This window comes from Narcine bancroftii, chromosome 11, assembly GCF_036971445.1.
Source record: "Narcine bancroftii isolate sNarBan1 chromosome 11, sNarBan1.hap1, whole genome shotgun sequence".
Classification (NCBI taxonomy): Eukaryota; Metazoa; Chordata; class Chondrichthyes; order Torpediniformes; family Narcinidae; genus Narcine; species Narcine bancroftii.
This window is the reverse complement of record NC_091479.1, coordinates 95,340,405-95,365,392: the sequence shown is the minus strand read 5'-3', so window position 1 is coordinate 95,365,392 and position 24,988 is coordinate 95,340,405. Positions and strand designations below refer to the sequence as shown.

Below are 24,988 nucleotides of genomic sequence, written 5' to 3'. Positions count from 1 at the left end.
AGTACACAACAGATGTCCTCCGTAGCTTTCTTTTGCATGCTCACACTGAGACCATCTGGTTTAGGGATTAGCCTGTTGTCAGCCCTTCATTTCATCTGCTTCAGCATAATAAACACAGGCTTCAAGTCCAACATTCCACCAAGATCCCTTGACAAACCCAACTGTTGGTGCCTATGACATACTGATGTCAAAGGACTTCATCTTCCATGTTTTTGTGAAAAGCCCTGTTGCAATCTGGTGATTACCATAATCAGACAAAAAAAAAAATCTGGATGGCAAATATTTCACTTCATTATTTGGAGAGCAAGAAATTCTTCCTTTAAATGTCACAGAACATTATTGTGTCAAAGTAATTCTCTGACATACATTTTAGAGATGCAATGGAAAGAATGCATTCTGATTGAGATTGTCAGCTGCATCTCAAGTTTATTGTCATCTGGTTGCACAAGTACAACCCAACAAAACTGTTCTCCGATCCTCGGTGCAAATGCGCAGACACACAACTAGACATAGCATTCATACAGACAAGCAATACATATGCAGGTCAAATATTAATATAAATAACGTTTCAAAAACATGAAACTCTTGGATGGTAAATGTGAGCAGTTCTTTTGGTCGTTCAGCATCCTTGCTGCCCGTGAGAAGAAGCTGTTCCTCAGCCTGGTGGTACTGGCTCTGATCCTCCTGCATCTCTTTCCCAATGGGAGCAGCTAAAAGATGCTTTGTGTGGGTTGGAAGGGATCCTCAATGATTTTGTGTACCCTCTTCAGACAATGATCCCAGTGGATCATGTCAATAGGAGGGAGGGAGACTCCCATGATCCACTCTGCCGCTCTTATGGTCCTGTGGATCTCCGATCAATTTCTCAGCAGTACCCATACCAAACTGTGATGCAGCTGGCCAGGATATTCTCAAAAGAGCTCTTGTAGAAGGTTTACATGATAGTTGCCAGTAGCCTTGCCCGCATCAGTCTTCTTAGGAAGTGCAGTTGCTGTTACGCCTTCCTGACAAGTGAGGAGATGTTGTGTGTCCATGAGCGGTCTCTCGTTAAGTGAACTCCGAGAAACTTGGCGCTCTCCACTCTATCCACTACAAAGTTGTTGATGTGTAGTGGAGCGTGGTTGTTCCTGGTCCTCCTGAAGTCAGTGATCATCTCCTCTGTCTTGCCAATGCTGAAATTCAGGTTGTTTCTGTCACACCACTTCATGACTTTTTCCACCTCTTCTCTGTGGTGTGACTCAGTTGTTGGCAATAATTCAATACAATAATAATTTAATAACAGTCAGATAGATCAGTTGACTGTTACACAAGCTGTGTCTACAAATAATGAAGAATTAGGGTTTTTTTGTTATTCCAACACATATCTTTGTCCTTGTACTGATATTCATTTTTTAAGTTAAAGGGAATGATGTTTATTTTAACTTCCTCATGAATACAACATGCATCAAATAACATTTACGTTAGTGAGAAAGTTTAGATTTTAGAACTGCAAAAATAAATGTTTGCAAACTCATGAAACATCTAAAAGCACAAAATGACTGCAATCCAAATAAAATATCTCCTTCCTGACTTAGCTTTCCTGTCTGTTAATAAATTAGTGAAATTACTAGTGAATGTATTGCAAGTGAGCGGTTCCTGAAAGAATGACTGTACAGGAGAAGTGTACAAAGATTTTTTTTTTAAAAAAGCAAAACTTCATTAGCCACTGAAGTCTGATGAGTGACTTAGGGGTGAAACGTGAAAGTCTGCAAATGCTGTGATTGGAGTCAAAACACAGAAATGGTGGAGGGATTCAGCAGATCTTGCAGAATCTAGAGGAGGTCAAGCTACATTACCAATGTTTCAGGCCTGATTTTTGCTTATACCTCAAAGAAGAGCTCAGTCCTGAAACGTCAGTAATATAGTTTGACCTCCCATGGATGCTACGAGACCATTCCTGCGGGTGGCTTTGGGGAAAAATACTGAACTAGCATTCGGAAAACTCAGAAATAAGTCATGAAACTATTCAATAATTTTTTTTTAATATAATCACTGGATTCACTATTATTTCTAATGTCTTTACTTGATCTGGCCTGCAGCTCAGATCCACCAACTCCTTTACATCAAAGCAATTAGGGATTGAAAATAAACGCTAATGTGGCCAGCGTCTCTGCTCCATTAAGACATTTTTTTTTTTTTTAATTTCCCCCCAATGAACTAATTTAAATTCATTTTCTATCGGATGAACACTATCTTTCTAAAAAAAAGACTGAATTTGCAGCAAAACATCAAAAAATGCAAGTACTAACAATACTAATTTACTTTCATTACAGGAACAAATACAATACTTTTTGGCCTACATACAGTTTAAGGCTGCAAATTTAATTTTACAGTAAAGAACATTGTGCCAGTTCATTCATTTTATAAAACTCTACAGTGGAGATCTTAGATGTTGCTTGTAATTGGGTTAACTTATATATTTATCTCTGGCACGACAAGTTCCACTGTGCCCATATTCACTAGATTGTCAGATATGAGCGATGTAAGCACTTTACCAAATTATTTTGTTTAGCTGGACTTTAAGCTATCAACACTACACCATCTTCATATTCCTTCTTCTATCCTATTCAACTGCCCTAACCAAATCCACCCCGCCCAAACTCATTCAATAATATCATCTGAATAATTTCATCTGTTGGTAATAAATAATCAAAAGGCTCAATTCAGTTTGTAACCCTGAAACATAAGTGAAAATGCATTACATTGCCAAAACACCTTTCATATTCACATGGCATCTGAAATTGCTCAATACAAATTAATTAATTGGATATTTAAATTCTTTGGCTCAGTGTGCAAACATTGAAGCCAACCTGTGCACAGCATGGTTGTGCAAAGCAGTGAAACAGATGCTACATAATTTTATCAAAACTAAATTAAGTGATGAACATCAGTCAGGGCATTAGAACTCTCTGCACATCAATGAAAATATGCCATTAATATTTAACAGGTCCTTCTGGTCCATGCTGTCCAAATATCCCAATTAACCTACACCCTCCTGTATGTTTAAGGACAGGAGGAAACCGGAGCACCCAGAGGAAACCCACGCAGACACAGGGAGAACATACAAACTCCTGACAGACAGCGCGTGATTTGAACACATTTGGATGGTACTGTAATACTGTTGCCCAAATCGCTACACTAAGAATGCCACCCACAGGAAATGATTCACAGGTAATCATTTGAGCACACTTGATTCATTCATTTTAATCCAGTCACTAAAACTGAATTTGGAATAAATCCCAAGTCATTCACTGAATAGATAATTATATTCTCAACACTTTCTACCAATGTTAGTGAAAAAGTACTTAAAGAGGTGCATGTGATGGAAACACCAGCATTTATTGTCCATCTCCAATTGCCTCAGATCTGGAGAACTAAGTCAGGTTTCAGTGAGATTACATCTGGAATGTTGTATGCAGTTTTGAGCTCCTTAGCTGAGAAGCAGCTTTGCAAAAAGAAATCACGTAGGAGACTGCAGATGATGGAATCTGGAGCAACAACCAATCAGCTGGAGGAACTCAGCAAGTCAAGCGGGTCGGTGTCAGAGAAAGAATTGTTGACCGTCCAGCCCACAACAGTGGCAATTCTTTTTCTCCCGCTGATGCTGCATTATCCACCGAGTTCCTCCAGCTCTAATTATAGCTGCAGAAGGTGTTGATTACAGAATGCCTACCAATGAAGTCTCCAGTCGCTGTGACTGTAGTAAAAACACAGTAAATGCTTGAGAAACTAAGCCAGTCTTGCAGCTTCCATAGGAGGCAGATATATTACTGATGTTTTGGGCCTGAGCTCTTCAAGATACAAGCAAAGAACAGAAAGGTATCAGAATGACAGGGGGAGGAGTCCAGACCAACAAAAGGTCTTAATTGGATAGAAGAGGTGAGAACTGATTTTGGTTCTGTGAAAAGAAACAGGGAAAATTGAAGAGAGAGAAAAAACAGGAAAGGTAACAGGGGAAGAAGAGGGGAGAGGGTTAACAGAAACCAGAGAAGCTGATGTTAATTCCATCCAGTTGGAGGGCTCCCAGACAGAAGTGCTACTCCTCCAATTCCTGGGTGTCCTCAGTCTGGCAGAGCATGATACCACAGACATACATGTCAGCAAGGGAATGGCACGGGGGAAAATCGAAATGGGTGGCCATTGAGAGATCCATGCTATTGTGGCAGATCAGAGGGGCTCAGCAAAGCAATCTCCCAGTCTGCGCCCAGTTTCTCCAAAGTAAAGGAGACCACAACAGGAGCACCGACTGGATGCTGTAGATGACCCCTGCAGCTTCACAAGTGAAATATTGCTTCACTCAGAAGGACTGCTTAAGGCCCTGAATGGTGAAGAGGGATGAGGTGTGGGCACAGGTGTTAACTCTGACTAGAAAAGTTTTTAGTACCACCTCTTTGTTTCCCAGATTTCCTATGGTATTTCAGCCCACTAATTTTTTAAGGACAAAACACCTGGAGATAATGGTGACTCATACAAGTGCCCACATATCTTTCTTTAAAAAGTTTAAGAAAGCCTCACCATCTTCAGAAGGCTTGCCTCAGATTCCTCTCAGGATGTATTGTATATAAACTACACTTTGTACAGTGGAAGTCCAAAAATCCAGATGCCAGAAATCCAGACCACCTGAGAATCCTGACTTCTCGAAAACTCTCAAACTTTTTCAATTTAACAGGTGTGTGTGTGTGTGTACACAAGTGCCACAGATGCACAGCGACAACTTTATCAAAACTCCTCATTTTGATAAATTAAGCATGCTGTATTTGCTAATGAATAAACTATCAAAATTTTATCTGTTCATTCATTCTTTACTCTTCAAATTTGAATTTTAAAAGTACTGCATGAGAATCCAGATCAACCCATCCCCGAGTAGTCTGGAATTTCAGACTTCTGTTTGTAGGTTTCAAACTAGTTCACCTGAGCAAGTGTGTAACCTTCCATTTTTGATTTATGCTACAAATTGCAATCGCTCTTGGAAGGGACAGCTGGATGCAGTGCAGGATTCCAAAAAGGTTTTCTTCATGGCCATTCATGCTCTTACAGAAACCTCCCAGGCTATTTTCTGCCAAGAATTCATAAGTAGGGCGACCCTTTCACACCCTGTTCTCCGTGAACAAGTTTCCCTCACCCTGTGGGAGAAGCCTCTGCAGCATATCAACAGTACATACAAGCATTCCCTGCATGTGAATCAGCGTTACTGGTTTGTAGTCTGACTAGTCATTTCCTCTATAGTTTAGTGCCGTGGTGAAGAAGTTGGTGCTGCTACCTCCCAGATCCAGGACCTAGTTTGATTTTTGACCTCAGATACTGTGTGTAGCGTTTGCATATATTCTCTGATATGATATGGTCTTTCTCTGTATCTCAAAGATGTCTGTAGATTAATTGCCTCCTGTCAACAACCATTTTGTTTAGATTCATTTCAAAAATTTAACTGTAGCCATAAAAAGATATTGCATGACTGATTTATGAATCACACCCTTGGCTCGAAACATTGGTTACATATCCATCTTCGCCTCATATGGATGCTGTGGGATCTGCTGAGTATTTGTGTATTTACTATTTTCAAGTAGGCAACAACTCATTTCTTTTGGAGCTTTTATAAATGGCATGAGGGAGGTTGTCGATACCAGTTTACTGGTATACCCTGCTTTATGAAACCATAAGCGTTCCTTGGAAACCTTTCACAAGCCGAAATGGCACAAAGCAAAGATCCATTCACTACTATTGGAGGTTATTTTTCAAGAGTAAAAACCCATTTAAATCCATTCGGAAAAGCAAACACAGGCTTCATCATAAAAGCGAATTTTCATAAGTATTCGTAAAGCAGGGTATACCTTGATAATGAGAACAGCATAGTTGGATGGTTGTTGGAGGAACATAAGCTTCGCTGATAATACATCCCAGAATTTCACCAACGCTGTTGATACCATTTTTTTTTTAAACCTACAAATATTGCACTTACAGTAAAAAAAACCCTGGTATCTGGTAGATGCTGGGTACATGAATTTTTGTGTTGCTTGATTGGGTTTAAAATTGGCATACCTTGCTGTAAGTTCACCATACTTTTTACTTATTTATTTTCAGCATTTTTTTTTGCTGGTTACTTGAGGGTGTCAGTTGCTTGAATTCCAGATTTTTTTTTTTTAAAAGCCAGTTAAGTTGATCATAAAAGCTTGCATGCAATATAGGTTTCATTAATCATTGGGCTAAAAATGCTTACATAACAATGCAACACATACACATCTTTAAGGTATTGGTTGGAAAGCAGTGACGAGCTTAAACAGATTCTACGCAGCATTTGGTCACCAGATGAAAGTGTCAGGGCACCAGCTGGTACTGGTTGAAATATGGGGAAATTGAAGTATCAACACACAAGGGAGATTTCTTTATAAATTCTCCTAAAATTAGCAAGAGATGCTTGCTGAACAATGAACAGCTAGCTGTCTTTCACAGTAGCTGGAGAATTATAGATGTTCTTATTTAAAGTCAAAGTAGCACATCATCAAATGTCATTTATCTTTATGATATGCTTGGTTTTTTTTAAAAAATAAATGCTAACATTTGTGAGGTTATACCAATTTCAAATAAATCAGAAATAGTAAATAAAGTATTAATAGAACATTTCTGACCCCAAAGATGTTTGTCAGTCTTGCATACAATGGGATTCAATTTCCATTGTCTTTTATAACCTTCATCAAACGAGTCTGACATGGTAACAAAGCCATCTCTCATGCAGTTAAATTAAACGTGCGTTAAAATGCTCAAGCAACTTCAAATTGTAAAATTATCAGTACCATCTGTTGGTTTGGAAGCATAGATTTAAAATGCCAACTACCTTTGGTGTTATCACTAACATATCAGGGTGCACAAGGCAGTGCCCAATAGCCAGAGTACACAGAGGTTTAAAAATTGGCAAGCTTCCCATTTCCATAAAGGGTCCTCAGCAGATGGTCAGACTGAGTTTGCGCCTTGGTACTGGTTAACAAAAAAACAATTGGTTTCAAAAAAATAATGAGCAACAAACTTTCTGTACATAGTGCTTGCACTTTAATTTCCATGGAGCAGCAATTACAGGCCTCCGTTTAACTTCAGTGCACGTTCAAATCGTGACGAACAACAAATTCACGTGCTCAATCCAACAGAGACTTTTTTTTTTACATTCAAGATTAGACACTGGCTTAAGCCCATCAGGAATTGTACCTCAGCCAGTTGACAGAAGCACCAATTTGAGAGAGAAACAGCTGCTGATCAAAATGAGGGAGATGAAATCTTGGAAGGAAGAAACAAAAATCAATCTGCTGGAAGAGTTCAGCAGGTTGCACAGCAGTGAGGTGGGAAACACGATTGTTAATATAGTCGGGCTGAAATGTTGACTGCACTCCACCCTACCCCCAACCCACCAAATGCTGCTCAACCCACTGAGTTCCTGCAGCAGAATGATTTTTGCTCCAAATTCCACCATCAACGGTCTCTCAGAGAATCCTGATCTCCCAAATGGCACAGGGAAGACCCAAATGTTCATCATCCATTCCACAAGAAAATGCCCTGATCCTCTCTCCTGAAAGAAATCAGGAAAAAAATCTCCTGGAATTAAAATTGCACTCAAGTCAGATAAGAATCAGCATATCTGAAATAGTTCTCACCAATTTCAATAGGTTTAAATATACATTCCATCAGTTCTGGGAATGTATTCAACATCTCCTCGATTTCAGTTCCAATTCAATTGATGCATCTCAACAGCCAGAGGAGTAATGGTCCTTTCCCTAGGTTAGGAAAGTCTAGTTCGAGAGGACACAGGTTTAAGGTGAGGCACATGAGGCAAAAAAAAAGACACAAAGAGAAACTTTTCCACAGAAGGTGATGAATTTATGGAAGAAAGGTGTCTACAATTACAACGTTGAGAGATTTGGACAGGTACACTTAAAAAAGGATGAAAGCCATTTGGGCCAAGTACTGGCAAATGCTCAAAAAGGCAAATTAGTCATCATGGACATATTGGGCTGAAGGGCCTGCATCCAATCTATAATGGTTCCTAAAACAAGTGGATTGTAACAGGGTCAGCCCCAAAGGAGGGCATCCACAGGCATTGCCCCCACCCGCCACCCCCAAAGTCACAACTATCAGACCTGCCCCCGGCTCCGTCACTAGCATCTAAAGCTTGTGATGTTTGACGCAATAAATCCAAGCTTTGATCTGCTCCATCAGAGGGACAGAGGACGTCAACTTTTGTCAGCAGGTAGGACCAGCATTTTCACCCCCCCACCCCCGCAAAAGTGAGTTTACAAGCATTGCACTGTGCCCCCCACCCCCCCAACCCATAACATTTGTTCTGGAGCCGACCCTGGATTGTTAGTTTATAAGAAGTCTCTATTTGGTTTATGCAAGCAATGTCATTAAATACTATTACACTCAATTCCAAAGTTCTTTAATTTTAGGCACAACAGATATTTTGCAGAGCCCAGAATATTTTAAGTGAGGAACAAAGGAAAGAAACTTCACCCCAGAAGTTACAGTTAACATTCTAAATATACCCATCAATTACCCTCATAGCATTTCAACAGGTCTCAACTTGTCCACAAACAAGTCACTGGATAATGAAACACAATACTCCCAAGGGGAAACATTCAGTTCCATCTATCTCCTTTAGAATTATTGCCGTAATCGATATGATAATATCAGCAAAAGAGTGAACTCAAATCATTTATCAATCGATTCCTCAGATGCAAATTAGTCAGAATGACCTGCAATTAGTTTGGAAGCAACCAGGTGATCCTGCAGAGCAAACATCAATACAAGGGTACAAAACCATAAATCAACCAAATTAGTATTTTGCTGGAATTTCACAATCTAAGCAAAAGTCATTTTTATTAATGGAAAGCACACATTAACCAGAGTAAGAACTTGTGGCCTGCGCAATTAAGCAACAGGCCCAGTGGTTCTCAACCATTTTCTTTCCACTCACATACCATTTTAAGTATTCCCTATGCCATAGGTGCTCTGTGATTAGTAAGGGATTGCTTAAGATGGTATGTGAGTGGAAAGAAAGTTTGAAAACCACTTAATCATAATTGACTCATTATGTTACTTTAGAAGGGCTGAAATTCAGACTAGAATCCAAACACCACATCAGTAGAAGTCCAAATTATCTCAAAGAATAAAGAACAAAAACACAATGAATTAAAGCAATAATAATCTGTGCATCAAAACACACACATCCTACCACAGAGAGGGAACGGCGCTAAGTACCAGCATCCGAGATGTTGGGAATTCTGATCAGTGGGCAGCTAAGGTGTGATTTCACAACCAAGGCATTGGGAGCTCTGTTGGGCAGGTGGCCAGGGCAAGAGACTAGAGTCGACCTTTGACATGAGATGTAGGGCTGGCCAAAAATAAGGGGGCAGGGGGAGAGATAACTTTTACACGAGTATACGATAAATTTTTCATTATCTGCACAATTATGCAAGATTTTTTAAATTAAATTGCAATTCAAGGATTAAATAATTGTTCTCGATTACATTTTTGTGTAACAATACATCAAGTACAATCCAGAACCTATTGTAATGGGCAAACCTGCTGCAGGTGTCACGTTAGAATTGTTCAATGCAGAATTATTGTGATCAATTCCCAGAACAGCAGGTACCTCAAGGCATTCGAAAGAACAACCTTTGTCACTGTCATGGCAACCTATAAAGTGGATGAGTGGGATGCCAATTGGCTCAGTTATGTGCTCCTGATGATTTTTATTGCGGCCTCAGAACAAATAGAGCACAACCATGAAAATCTACCAAGCTAAATGAGCAACTGACAGCAGGTTTTGTTTAAATCACTTCCCTCCACCCAGAATCATGTTCAAAAGCACAAATCAATGACATCTCTGCAAAAAAAAAAAACATTTCATCCAGTAGCAGAGGCCGACCTGCGTGGCAATCTTGATGTATGGATTTGGACCCCCCCCCCCCCCCCCAAGGTCCCCGTTATTAAATATCCAACCATTAACCCTATATTCAGCCTTCTGGTGAGACCTTCTAAAATGCATCATCGACACTTATCCAGAATGAACTCCTTCTGCCATCTCCTGCATTATCATAACCTTTGTAGCTGCTCAGGTTCCTGTCCAGTCCAGTGGTGAGCTCAAGGCATCCATTATTTTCTTTGGCCCATGGAAGACCCCAAAGTGCATTTTCCCTCAGGTAGGATCCTTGCAGATTTGTACTACACCAGGAGAATCCATTTAATGAACAGCAATCCACAGACCACAATTTGACACCAGGAAATTTGGAATGGGCTTACTGACAAAGGTTTGGATCTGGAGCTCGGATTGCTGATGGCTTGGACTGAAGTCTCTGCGGCTCAGTTACCGTTGAGGGGGGTGGGGGAACTCTTTTGCCTCTATTTCTCTGACTGTAAGGGGGGGCAGGGCAATCTCTACTGATGGCGAATCTTTGTCTGCCTTACATTAGGATAAAGGAAATTTTGTGTAACATTAGATCTGTTTTATTATGTGACAATAAAAAAATCTTGAGTAATTACCAGAAGTCCCCAGATTATGATAGGATTCTGTTCCCAGGAACTGTTCACAAGTCAGAAATGAACAAAACGTGCACATGAAAGGTTCACAGGAGCAACTGTGATGGGAGAATGAACAGGCACAGGATGAGTGCCTGCTAACTGGCCTCACTGAATGAGCCATCAGTCATCCCAGCTGTCCTCCACTGGAATCCGGCACCAGATCAGTAAAGCTACAGCAAAATTCCCCCTCGCCAACTGGCAGAAGATGTTCTAAACCAACCAGCAAATGAATCCCAATCCACCAGGCTCCTAAATGCTCATTTATATGTATGGGTTGTCCACAAGTTGAGCACTTGTACTCCAAGGAGGATCTTTATCAGGTCAACCAGAATATTTCAACCCATCACAAAAATTCCCTTTAGATCGGTTCTTCACTGAAACTTTACTCTGGCATTGCTCTTGCTTGAAGCCTGCCCCAACATCCAACATCTCCAGTTCTGATGAAAGACCAATAGCCTGAAACACAAACTCAGTCTCTCTAGCAATACTGTCCAATCGAAAAGGGTTTGATGTTTCCAGCACTGTACTATTTACCCATGGTATTAATTTTTTGGACAAAATCTACCAATTATTAGGCAAATATTAATACTGCAATTATAAATTTATACAATTGCATGTCTCCTGCCTTTAACACTGTTAAACAATAATACGGCCAGAAATTGGGGGAGCTATATTACAACAATGCAAGCATATCTAGAAGTTTCCATTCTAAACAGTAAACAACAAATCCATACATTTCTAATCTGCACATAGCACCTCAAACAAAATATTTGATAACCATAGAAATGTGATTAAAAAAAGACCAGGCAAGGGATATGGTGGCGAGAGAGTGATTGCATTTTAACTCTGAATTAATTGAACATTTTTTATTCTAATCTGAAAGTTTCTCCCAGTATCTGGAATGTAGGAGGGCAAGAGGTGACCTCCTGAAGGTTTATAAAATTATGAGGGGTATGGATAGGACAAATAGCCAGAGTTCTTTCCTGAGGTTGAGGCGGGGATTGGGGGGAGGGGGGGGGAGGAATCTAAAGATCTTGAAAGCCACGCAGAGGGTGATGGTCAATTAGAACAAGCTCCCATAGGAAGTTGTGGAGGCAGATACAAGTGAGGATATAACTTAAAATACTGACTGGAACGCAGATGAAGGCTGCAATCCATTCTTTCTTGTTATCAGCTGAAACTCCTTATTTGGTAAGATAGTAAAAGACTTAACCAATGGGTAAGGGACACAATCCTGATTAACAAATCCCAAGAGAATTCCAAGGAATATGTACTGATATGGAGCAGTCTGTATGAATACTCTAGAACCCTAGGAGTCTGAAGGTACAAAAACACATGATTTGTAAACCATGAGGCAAACTACGTGGACAGTGAAACAAGCTGCTAATGGTTAGTGCTTCATGCTGCAAAGAAGTTCTTGCGCTTTAAGGTGATTACAAATCTGTTTGTGTAAGTGTATTCGTGTTTGTTTTCAAACAACCAAAAGTCCACTTTAACACAAAAAAAAGGCATTTGAACAGGTATCAATAGGAAAGGAATAGAGCCTAATGCAGGCAAATGAGGTTTAGTGTAGATGGGCATCACAGACATGTTGTGCTGAAGGACCCATTTCTAGTTCTGTCGACAACAATGAGCTCATTCAAACACAGTGATGAATTCAGAATTGTCCATTTAACACACACAAAATCCAGCAATGCTGTTCTTTTCAGTGATTCTGCAGACAAAACTGACAATTGCCTCCTTCCCCAGGTCCCTCTGTACTGAATAAACTACACTGACAAACTTGTATCCAAGTCAGAATGCGTAAAGATGGCAAATGGTTTTGTTGTTTCTTGTCAGTCTGCCAGTTGCAGAATTAGCCCACAATGGGGAAGGATTGTAGATTTCTTTGAAAATAAAATATATAAACTGCATGTGCTAGAAATTTGAAAGAAACAAAATGCTGGAAGTACTCAGCACGTCAGGCAGCATCTGTGGGAAAAGACAACTTAAATCAGGTTTCTGACTTAGAGCCATGGAATGCTACTGCACAGAAGCCAGGCCATTCAGCCCTTCTAGTCTGTACTGAAGATTGTTCAGCTAGTCCCAATAACCTGCTCCCACTCCACAACCCTCCAGACCTCTCATCCATGTATTTATCCAATTTATTCTTAAGACTCAAGATCAAGTTTGCACCCACATCAGATGGCAGCTTGTGCCACACGCCCACCACTCTCTGTGAAGAAGTTCCCTCTAATGTTCCCCTAAACCTTTCCCCTTAAAACCATGTCCTCTCATATTTCTCTCCCAATCTCAATGGAAAGAGCTTACTCACATTTACTGTCTCCACCTCTCAATTTTGTAAACCTCTATCAAATCTCCTTTTATTCTTCTTCATTCCAAGGAATAGAGTCCTAACTTGTTTAATCTTTCCCTGTAACTCCACTCCTGAAGATCCAGCAACATCATAATAAATCTCTGCACTCTCTCAATTTTATTGTAACTAGGCAACCAGAACTGCACACAATATTCCAAATTTGGCCTCACCAATGTCTTATACAACCTCGCCATAACATCCCAACTCTGATACTCAATACTCTGATTTTTAAAGGACAAGATGTCAAAAGCCTTCTTTACAACCCTATCCACCTATAACACCACCTTCAGGGAACAAAGTACCTCTATTCCCAGGTCTCTCTGCTCCTCCACACTCCTCAATGCCCTACCATTTGCAGTGCACATCCTTCCTTGATTCGCTCTTGCAAAATGCAAGACCTCATACTTGTCTGTATTAAATGCCATCATCCATTTACTGGCCCATTCTCCCAGCTGGTCCAGATCCCTCTGCACACTTTGAAAACCTTCCTCACTGTCCACTACACCTACCTTTGCGTCATCAGCAAAGATCATTGATATAGACAAACAACAATGGTCCCAACACAGATCCCTGAGGCACACCACTCATCACAGGCCTCCAGTCTGAGAAACAAGCATCCACTACCACAACCTCCCACGTGGGACCTTGTTAAAGGCCTTACTAAAGTCCATGTAGTCAACATCCACAGCCTTTCTTTCATCCACCTTCTTGTTAACTTCCTTGAAAAACTCTGCCAGATTTGTTAAACATGACTTACCATGCACAAAGCTATGCTGACTGTCCTTAATCATCCCATGGCTGTCCAAGTACCTAAAGATCCTGTTTCTCAGAACTCCTTCCAATAATTTACCTACTACTAACAGACACAAGGGGTGCTCTACTCCTTTTTCTTCTGCCTCTTCCCCTTGCCTCTCCTGACAGTCACCTGCCTAGTTGCCTGCCTCTTGGCTCTTAAGCATGACTATCTCCCTAAAACTCCTCTCTATCTCGGTCTCTGTCTGCCAAATGATCCAAAGTTCATCCAGCTGCAGCAAATGTGTTGTCCCTGACTTGCCACCATTACCCAATTTCTCAGTTAATTAAAGAAACTTACCACTCTTACTGGGAGTGAACACCTCCTCAGCCACAACTCAACAGAGCCACAACTCAACAGAGCCACAACTCAACAGAGCCACAACTCAACAGAGCCACAACTCAACAGAGCCACAACTCAACAGAGCCACAACTCAACAGAGCCACAACTCAACAGAGCCACAACTCAACAGAGCCACAACTCAACAGAGCCACAACTCAACAGAGCCACAACTCAACAGAGCCACAACTCAACAGAGCCACAACTCAACAGAGCCACAACTCAACAGAGCCACAACTCAACAGAGCCACAACTCAACAGAGCCACAACTCAACAGAGCCACAACTCAACAGAGCCACAACTCAACAGAGCCACAACTCAACAGAGCCACAACTCAACAGAGCCACAACTCAACAGAGCCACAACACTCCTCTCTGAGCCATTCCATCACTGGCTGCTTTAACAGCTGTCCCTCTTTTTATATGTCTTCATCTATTATCTCAATTGCTCCCCAGCCCTTATCAATTAACTCAATTGCACCCTCCTGACTCCAACTCAAAAAGAAGCAAGAGTTCCATACCTTTTCACACGTCTCCATTTATTTTACCACTGATGCTGTATCACATTTCTGTTTTAATTTGAAATTTCCAGTATCTACAGATTTTTAAATTATGATACATTTTCTTTCCTCAAGCATCAATGAACCAAATGGATGTTTGCAAAAAATATAAAAAATATATATGATTTGTTGATATCAAACTGATTTATACAAATGCAGGCCCACTTAGAAATGTAATGGAATAAACACAGAAGTTCAAAAGTTGGTACATGTTTAAAACTCACACCACCAACACTGGGTAATTGAACATGGTATAGCTTCCATGCAGTTCTCAGAATAACTAACAACTTACAGGCTTTCTTTTCAATTAACAAATTAATTGAAAACCAGTTCTGTATTTTTACCTTTGCTACATAAAGGACACTATTTGACCTATTGAGTTTCTCCAGCTTTGTGTTTTTTTACTTCAACCACTGTGTCTACAGATTTTCTCTTTTACTTCTTAATTGACAACTAACCATTTTAATTGAAGCAATTTTAAATTACCAAATATTTCACCATATAACTCGAGACGTAAAACCCTCAAAAATCACTCCAAAAAAATGAGGGTCGACTTGTATGCCAGGTATACTTTTAAGACCTTAAATTCAGGTCAAAAACTGTTTGACTCCAATGCAGTGTATGTCAACCTTGGAATCGCCAATTCAGTGTATGAATTGACCCTAGAATCGCCAATTTGGTATATTAGTCGACCCTGGAAGCACCTCCCTTTCCCTGACTCCTCCCCACTGCCAGGCGCTGTCATGATAATGAATATGTATGAGATGTACCGGAAGTCACGTGGTATGAGAGAGAGATAAGAACACAAGCAAGAGAACAAAGGGAAACTGGAAAATAAAAAGACTTGGAAAAGTTTACCTGATAAAACTTGTGTTTAATGTTTCATTAACTTCACATTTCAGGCCACAAATGTGACATTGGCGACGAGGATGAAAGAAGCTTGAAGAAAATTAAAGACTAAACAAGATTACAGAGGATTACAGACAACTTCAAGGTGATAAGAATTTTCTCTTTGTCTCAGTACTTTTGGGGCTGGAATATTTCCTCATGGCTAGTGCAGACAGTGACTTTCTAACACATAGTGGGATTGCTCATTTTGACCCGACTGGTGATGCAAGTACTGTAAGTGTGAAGTGGAAAGCATGGCTGGAAGAATTTGAATCCTACGCCGACAGTCATGGCCTATTTCTAGATACCGGTACAGTTGAACAAAAAGCGCAGAGAAGGGCGTTACTTCTTTTCACTGCAGGACCCGCTGTTCGAGCAACATTTAAGACACTTTTAAATACTGGAAGAAAGGATGAGTACCGGAAAGCGGTAGATGCATTAAATGCACACTATGTAGTGACACCAAATGCTACATTTCAATGCCATTTGTTTCGGAGAACGAGACAAGAAGATGGCCAGACAATTGCTCAGTACATGACGAGACTACGCCAGCTAGCTGTTGGATGCAATTACATGCCAACTGATTTGGACAACCAATTATTGGATCAAGTTGTACAGCACTGCAGATCAGATAAACTCAGAAGACGTCTACTGGAAAGAGGGAGTGAGTTGGAACTCACCGATGCTTTAACCATTGCTGCTGCATTAGAGGCTGTTGAAGGGCAATTTCATACCATGACCCTGAAAGACAACTCAAGCCAGCAAATTAAGAGGCTCTCACATCGCCATAACCAGCCAAGATATACACCGACACAGGACGTGGAGTGTTATCGATGTGGAAACCGAGGTCACTTTGGAAAAGACCCATGTTGCCCGGCCAAAGGCAAAGTTTGCAGAAAGTGTGGAGGTAAGGACCACTTTGCAAAGAAGTGCAAAAGCAAGTCCAATGCAGACCAGAAGAGGAAGAGTACAACTTCCAAAGGCAAAGCCTGGGGGAAAGGAAAGTATCCTGGAAAGAAAGATACCATTCGCCAGATAGACGGTGACGATGATGATACCCAGGAGGGACAGAGTTGTTACCAATTTACGTTGAATGAAGTACATCATGAGAAGGTCCCAGTGATCATTGGTGGAGTGACAGTGCAGGTCATTGTAGACTCAGGCAGTGACAGTAATGTGATTGATCGACATTTATGGGAGAAGTTGAAAAGGAAAAAGATCATCTGTACCTCAAAGAAGTGTTCCAAGAAACTGTATCCATACACAGCAACCAAGCCATTGCAGACCATTGGATGTTTTACTGCAACTGTTGAAGCTGGAGATAAGTACACCGAAGCAGAGTTTATGGTCATAGAAGAGAGGGGAGAACCATTGCTGAGTAGAAGCACAGCGCAAGACCTGGCAATACTTCATATTGGAGCTTGTGTCAATTCAATTCAGTCATACGAGGATATGAAGCAAGAATTCCCCGCAGTCTTCCAAGGAGTAGGAAAGCTGAAAGGTCGACAATTGAAGCTAGCGGTAGATGAAAAGGTCAAACCCAAGGCACAACCAATGCGCCGAACTCCATTTGGACTTCGTGGGAAAGTCGAAGCCAAAATTAAAGAATTGATCGAACAAGACATTATTGAACCGGTGGAACATTCGACACAATGGGTCAGTCCCGTAGTGATTGTGCCCAAACCAAAGGGTAACATAAGACTATGTGTTGACATGAGAATGGCCAATGAAGCTATAATTAGAGAACGGCACCCTATACCAACAGTGGAGGAAATACTTCAAGAACTAACTACCAGCAAGGTATTCTCAAAAATTGATCTGAAATGGGGCTATCATCAATTAGAGCTGGATCCAGGTTCCCGAGATGTAACTACATTTGTGACTCACTGTGGTTTGTATCATTACAAGAGACTATCATTTGGAATTAATGCAGCTTCGGAGATCTACCAGTATGAAATCCATCGAGTGATTCAAGGCATTCCTGGAGTTGCCAACATTTCTGACGACATCATAGTCCATGCACCAACGAAGGGAGAGCATGACAAACGGTTGAGGTGTGTACTATCTAGACTACAGGAAGCAGGCCTTACCGTGAATGGAAACAAGTGCCAGTTTGGTGTGTCAGAAGTGGACTTCGTGGGACACAGACTTACACGGAAAGGACTAAACCCTGCAGAGACCAAGGTGAAAGCTATTAAAGAGGCACGTGCACCTCAGAACGCAACGGAGGTGAGGAGTTTCCTGGGATTAGTCAATTTTTGTGCAAAGTTCATTCCTAATTTCGCTACAGTGGCAGAACCACTAAGGAAACTAACCAGGAAAGGTGTACCATTTCATTTTGGATCTGAGCAGAAGAAAGCGTTCACAGCGCTGAAGCAAAGCCTGACAGATGCAAAAACTCTTGGATATTACGATCCGGCGGCATCAACCAAAGTCATAGCGGATGCCAGCCCGGTTGGTTTAGGAGCCGTGTTGGTCCAGATGCATGATGGAGGACCAAGAATCATTGCCTATGCCAGCAGATCGTTATCAGATGTGGAAAGAAGATACTCTCAGACAGAGAAAGAAGCACTCGGACTTGTATGGGCCTGTGAGAGGATCCATGCATATTTATTGAATTTGAACTCATCACAGATCATAAGCCATTAGAGGTGATCTATGCACCTAGATCCAAACCATGTGCCAGAATAGAAAGATGGGTACTCAGACTACAACCCTATAAATATAAAGTAATCCACATTGCAGGGAAAGCAAACATTGCTGATCCGCTGTCCAGATTGGTGAAGGTTGGTGGTCCACAATCCAAGTCAGAATTGGGAACAGAAACAGAGAGCTTTGTACGCTTCGTAGCTATTCAGGCGACACCGAAAGCTGTGACTACGAAGGAAGTCGAGAGAGAATCCGAACGTGATCCAGAACTCATGGAAGTAATAGAATGCATACAGAGTGGACAATGGGACAAGTGTACTCACAAGGCTTACATTCCCATTAGAGACGAACTTTGTTGCATCGGACAGTGTGTATTAAGAGGTTGCAGATTGGTGATTCCGCAAAGATTGAGACCGAAGATCGTATCCTTAGCGCATGAAGGACACCTAGGTATTGTTGGTACCAAGCAAAACCTCAGGACCAAGGTATGGTGGCCAGGTTGTGATAAAGACGCAGAGAGATTTGTTAAAACTTGTCACGGATGTCAAATCACAAGTAGGAGTAATCCGCCAGATCCGATCTGGAGTACGCAACTTCCGACAGGACCATGGATCGACGTAGCTGTTGATTTTCTTGGACCTTTACCGACGGGTGAATCAACTATGGTAGTGATAGATTACTACAGCAGATACTATGAGTACGTGGTGTTGAAGTCCACAACCACTGAAAAAACAATACAAGCATTAGCAGAGATATTCGCAAGATATGGATTACCTGTTACATTATACTCTGACAATGGTCCACAATTCATTTCAGAGACATTTGCGGAATACATGAGGACCACAGGTATCCACCATCATAAAGTAACTCCGAAATGGCCGCAAGCCAACGGAGAAGTAGAGAGACAAAATCAATCCATTGAAAAACGATTGAAGATTGCACACGCAGAAGGACAAAATTGGCGAGAAGCATTGCTATCTTATGTGGCTGTCTATCGAGCAACGCCTCATGCAACCACTGGAAAAAGTCCTGCAGAAGCATTTTTTGGGAGAAAAATCCACACAAAAATGCCAGAAATAAAGGAAATCCGAGACGACCAGGAGATGAGGGACCACGATGCTGAAAAGAAAGGTGCAGCAAAGCTGTACACAGATTCGAAACGTGGAGCCAAGTACTCAGACATCATGCCAGGAGATAATGTTCTAGTGAGGCATGAAACTGGTGGTAAGCTAGACACACCTTATTACCATCAACCCTATACTGTCGTATCCAGAAGTGGCAGTATGGTGACAGTCAAGTCTCCGACTGGAGTCCTGTATAAGAGAAATGTATCAAGTGTAAAAAGGTACCAGTCCAGAGATACATCGAGTGAAGAGGTTGAAAGGCCAATACGAGATGCTGAAACTGAGAGACCTGATGATGTTCCAGAGGCAGTTACCAGCACTCCTGATGAAGTGACTAGAGCGCCAGAAACACCCGAAGCCGATGCGAGCAGTATTTCCGACGCTGAGAGTGAACAACCGAGAAGCGACGACAATATCGCAGGCAGGCCGAAACGAAACCGGAAAGTGCCCAAACGATACGAAGACTTTGTGCCATAGTTTTAATAAGAACTTTGGGACAGTATTTTAATCTTATATCCTAAAGTGCATGTATGAGTGCTGTAGGAAGTAAATTTTATGTAGTTGAGTTATAGTATTACCATTAGTTACGATGTTTGTAAGTTTCCGAGGGATATTGGTAAATGAAAGTAAAGTTTATTTCTGATTAAAGGAGGGATGTCATGATAATGAATATGTATGAGATGTACCGGAAGTCACGTGGTATGAGAGAGAGATAAGAACACAAGCAGGAGAACAAAGGAAACGGGAGAATAAAGACACTCAGAAGTTTACCTGATAAAACTTGTGTTTAATGTTTCATTAACTTCACATTTCGGGCCACAAATGTGACAGGCGCTACCATAACCACCCCGACATTCTACAATTATAGAACCTGAGGGCTCCGCTCCTATCCTGGAGCCCAAGGTTGCCTCTTCTGCCAGGAGAACGAGGTCACTGCTCCTGCTCCAGAGAATGAGGTCGCTGCTCCTGCCATGTAGGTCCAAGGTTCCAACTCCTGCTGGGCAAATGAGGCTGCTGCTCCTACTCCACAGAACGAGGCCGCACTCCTGACACATAGGTCCGAGTTTCCAACTCCTGCTCCAGAGAACAAGGCCGCCACTCTTGCTCCAGCGAATGAGCTCACTGTTCCTGCCATGTAGGTCCGAGGTTCCAACTCCTGCTCCAGAGAACAAGGCCGCCATTCTTGCTCCAGCGAATGAGCTCACTGTTCCTGCCATGTAGGTCCAAGGTTCCAACTCCTGCCGGGAGAACGAGGCCACTGCTCCTACTCCACAGAACGAGGCCGCCACTCCTGCCACATAGGTCCGAGGTTCCAACTCCTGCTCCAGAGAACAAGGCTGCCACTCCTACTACATAGGCCGAGGTTCCCGCTCCTGCCCGGTAGGCTGAAGTTTTTTTTAAAACTTGCTTACGGTAATTTACAGCTTTGTTATTTTGCAATTGGTGTGTTTTTAAAAAATTTGGGGTTGTTGTTGGAAGGCCTGGACAGCCATAAAAAAGGGATCAACTTGTTTGCCGAATATAAAGTGACTTTTGCAGCACCTTTGCCCCAGTAATGGCACTCAGGTCTCAGGAGGGCTACCCAGGTGCTGCAGTTTAAAAGGGGGTTGGATGCTGCCTGACCTACTGAGTATTGCCAGCAATTTCTATTTTTATTCCTGATGTCCAGCAACTGCAGTAAAACAAGAAAGTCTACAGGCACCGTGAAGGAATTTAAAACACAATGCTGGGAAAACTCATCAGGGATGAGTCAAAGGAGAAGTTATGAAGGGTGAGAACAAGTTCTGCTAGGTAAAGGAAGGTGGTGGTGGAGGGGGACTGGTTGGGTCTCTTACCATACCTTGACGAAGTGCTCAGTCCAAAATGTTGGTTATATATCTTTATCTCCTATGGATGCTGCGGGACTGTGATAGTACAGCGATTGGCTGAGAGCTAAGCCACGCCTACTGTCTGGGCCTTAAAGGGTTGTGTCCCTAGCCAGGTCGGATCATTCCGGACTGGTCGGCCACCTGTGAAGAGCTCCTGTCTTTTGCTAATAAAAGCCTTGGTTTGGATCAACAAGCCTTTGATTCTTTTGACGAGCTCTACAGGGACCTGCTGAGTTTCTCCAGCATTTTTGTGTATTTACCAAATTCAACTCACATTTTAGGATTGATTTGCACCCTTATTTTTAAAATTGTTGACCTCTGAGTTTCACTAACATTGTGCTTTTATTTTAGTGCAGCAACTGCCGTTCTCTTTTTTAGAATTTCCTTCATAAAAGAAGACCTGTTGGGTCCCAGTTTGGTCTCCATAACAACTGTAGAGCTTTCAAGATGACTTGCCTTTGACTTACCAAACATGAGCTGATGGAAGAGGAATTTTCCTGCAAAGAGACCAGTGGCAATAGCCAGCAACCACAGCAGCACCTTCAGGAAGTTCCATCCTCCTCCGGGGTATTTGTTTGCTATGAAGGAGAAGCAATTTCCAACAACAATTACGTTGGCTGGAGTCTGGCTGTGAGAAATGGGGTCTTCAGCAAAAATGAGGAAATTGAAAAAAGTCACCAAGTAAGCCACAATCAGTCGACTCCATGGATGTTGGAAATAATAACGAAAAGCTTTAACCATCCTCATGCATACGGGCAGTCCCTTCAACTTGCACTCTGTATGAAAAAGAGAAAAAAATGTAATGATTATCAGCTAATTCTGAGAAAACAATGACTTCATTACCTTCAATGCTGTCAATCAAACTGCATCACAACCAAATTTAAGGTTTAAATTGATCAGTATTTTGTTAGATACCATTTTTGGGTTGTACTTCTGTTTAGCAATTGCCTCAATGTTGATAAACAACAGATTATAACATATTGAGTGCTCTGTGGCAATTGACAGCAGATGAAAGCAGACTGCTTTAGAACCTTCACGTCACACAAAACATTCAGGAACAGAAAGACAATTCTGACAGGAAGTTAAAGTAACCAATTACTGAGCTTTTCTTGGGTGGAAAATTCCAGTTTTTTTCCAATTTCACTGAAGGTCTACACCCCTGAAGGTCTACACCCGTTGATTGCCTGCATTCCACATAGCTCAAATAGCAAGCACCACAACAAAGCTGTTTTGTTTTAAAATCAGGCACTAATCATGAATTTGAATGCTATTCACCAGTCAAACAAACAACACAGCAGAATGTGATCTCCAAATTATCTGCCTCAGCAAATGTCTTGGTGTCGAGAGCAATTTGTAATTTTACATTTGAAATTGCACAAATACATTGGAAAGACCAAATGGTAGGTTAAGCATTACTCCCACTGTCTGAAGTTTTCTCTGTTTACTGCCAATCTTACCCAGTTATACGTTTCCATCTTGTCCTCATGTTTGCTGCAGACTCAAATGAGAAGCACACTCTAAAATGAAAAGCACGGCACACAATGTACAATTCGAGATGGCATGATGTGTAAATGCTTTAAAACCGGGAGTCAAGCAGGCACTCAAGAGAAAACAAAATCAGGCGCTGCCTCATCTGCATGGACAAAACTATACCTATCTGTAGAGAAAGCAGCTCAGCAGGTTTTACGAGCATTGGTTACAGGGGTTCAAACAATGTCAGTGTTTTTCACCCATGAATAGCCTTTAAAAACAATTTCAAAGTGAAATGTAAAGCAAATTTTATGTCATTGATAAGTTAAAGTTTTACCAGCAAATTTGACCCAGTTTCAAACTATTCCAAAAGCTGCTGCCGAATCTCTGCACCACAGCTACAAAAATAAAGTGTGGTTATCTGATATGTATTTATACAGTGTAAATATAGCTGATGTCCTGTACATCCAGTCAACTCAAATTCATGCAGGAGGCTAAAGATACAAAATGTTTTACTTAATAATGTCATTTAACCAACAAATCCACTTCATCAAGTTGTGATATTTTCAGAAAACTTTTAAAATTTGTGACTGAAAGAAAATAGATGTCTCCCTACAAGTTGCACCCAGCAGATTGAAATTAAATTATTATCCTTGTTTAATGTTAGCTGGACTTAACCCTTTGGACTCCAGCCATTTCATTACATATAAAACCTTTCATATATATATACTCCGGACTGGGTCCATGTACCCATACAAACACCAGTATGAACCAGCTGATGGTTGGGTATAAAACCAGTCCTGGAAAGCAGGGACATGGAGTCCAAAGGTTTAAATCCATGAGGTTATTTCAACAACAGCCACACAGATTGAATATATAAAATTTACATTCTTATATTTCCCAAAAACAGCAATTAATATCAGAAATTTAATAAATGTGTTTGAATATTGTCAACTAAAATTCACAAAGCACTGCTAAATCACTAAAACATTAAAAAAAACCACATAATTAAAATAAGATCTTGACTTACTTTTACCTTCTTCCTCACCTATTGTAATGAATGGGACCACAGATTCTGCACACCATCCAAGAACAGATTTCCGGGCACAATCATTGAGGAATCTGAGAAAGATTCAACCTCATTGCTGACCATCATGAAGAGCCCAATAGTGGAGTATTTGTGCCTAAGTACCAAAATTGACCAATACTTAAACACAGAAATGCTGTGTGGAAATGCTTTCCACAAACCTCCACGAGGATGGAATGAATTTTTTCAAATTAAATATGTACTAGTGAGTGGTCGGGAAACGTGGCAAATATCACTAGATGAGCCAGGTGCCATGACATTCAGAGTTCTGAAGAGTTGGAGAGTGGACTATATAAGTTTTACTGTACTTCAGTAAGAGATCACCTATTCTTTTGAAAAGAACACCGTGCCAGTACATGGCATATACCCTCATCAAGAGTAACCAAAGGAAAATACCAAATAATTCATTGCTCACAATTTCTCTATTAATGCTTGCAAAGTTTTGTTTTAAGTTGATGTAATTAACAAATAGGGTTCATAGATTTGTAGTGCCATTGGATGAGAAGTTCTCTAATTTGAAAATATGTCTTGAAGATACATTGTGTGGGTGACCTGAACAAAAGCCTATTCTTAAAACACTAATCCTGAACAGTGCATGCCAACACTAACTGACCCAGTAGGCCTTCCCTCCCTAATTATCAATGATGGGAAGACCAGGAACATGAAGGAAAGATCAGTGGATGCCTCAGAGAAGATTGGAGTAACCAGGAGTAAAGCTAAGAGAAAGGTGAAAGGATTGGGAGTGGTTGAGATCAGAGCAACCATGAGGGAACATGAGGGAGATCGTAAGACACAGAATTTCATGAGGAGGAGGAGAAGGAGGAGAGATAGCCAATGGTAGCAGGGAGAAAATTAATGAAATGTAAGCAGAGATTGAATGGATAATCAAGGCATGATCTAAGGTGTTTCAAAGACATAGAAGAAACTGGAAGAATATAGGAGGTGAAATAGGAGACATTGCTGAGCAGTTCAACAGTCATTCAGCAGGCTCAATGTCCATGGGAAGAAGCTTTTCCTTAGCTTGATGGTGCTGGCTCTGATCCTCCAGTGCCCCACTTTCACGACAAGAGGAGCTGGAAGATGTTGTGTACAGGGTGGTAGGGGTTCTCAAAGACTTTGTGAGCCTTCTTTAGATAACAATCGATGGGTGGAGAGGGAGATGCCAGTAATCTTCTCTGCCACTTTTATGGTCATGTAGATTGATCTCCGATCTGATGCTCTAAAGCAGCCATTCTCAACGTGCACCCTACAGA

At 41.3% G+C, this 24,988-nt stretch overlaps 1 protein-coding gene across 4 annotated transcripts in view; it reads right to left on the bottom strand.

Annotated features, from left to right (window-relative positions):
* Positions 1–23,041, bottom strand: part of tmem117 (transmembrane protein 117) — a 220,110-nt gene extending 197,069 nt beyond the window's left edge. For 2 of the 4 annotated variants that reach the window (XM_069904120.1, XM_069904125.1), the window contains exons 1-2: positions 22,094–22,210; positions 21,646–21,954 (exon numbers count right to left, since the gene is read on the bottom strand). In XM_069904120.1, the coding sequence (XP_069760221.1) occupies positions 21,646–21,925 (280 nt within the window). In that variant the 5' untranslated portion in view covers positions 21,926–21,954; positions 22,094–22,210. Of the gene's footprint in view, positions 1–21,645; positions 21,955–22,093; positions 22,211–22,635; positions 22,774–22,985 lie in introns of those variants that run through there. The other 2 variants (XM_069904123.1, XM_069904121.1) reach the window with 2 other exon arrangements.
* Between the last annotated feature and the right edge of the window lie 1,947 nt (positions 23,042–24,988).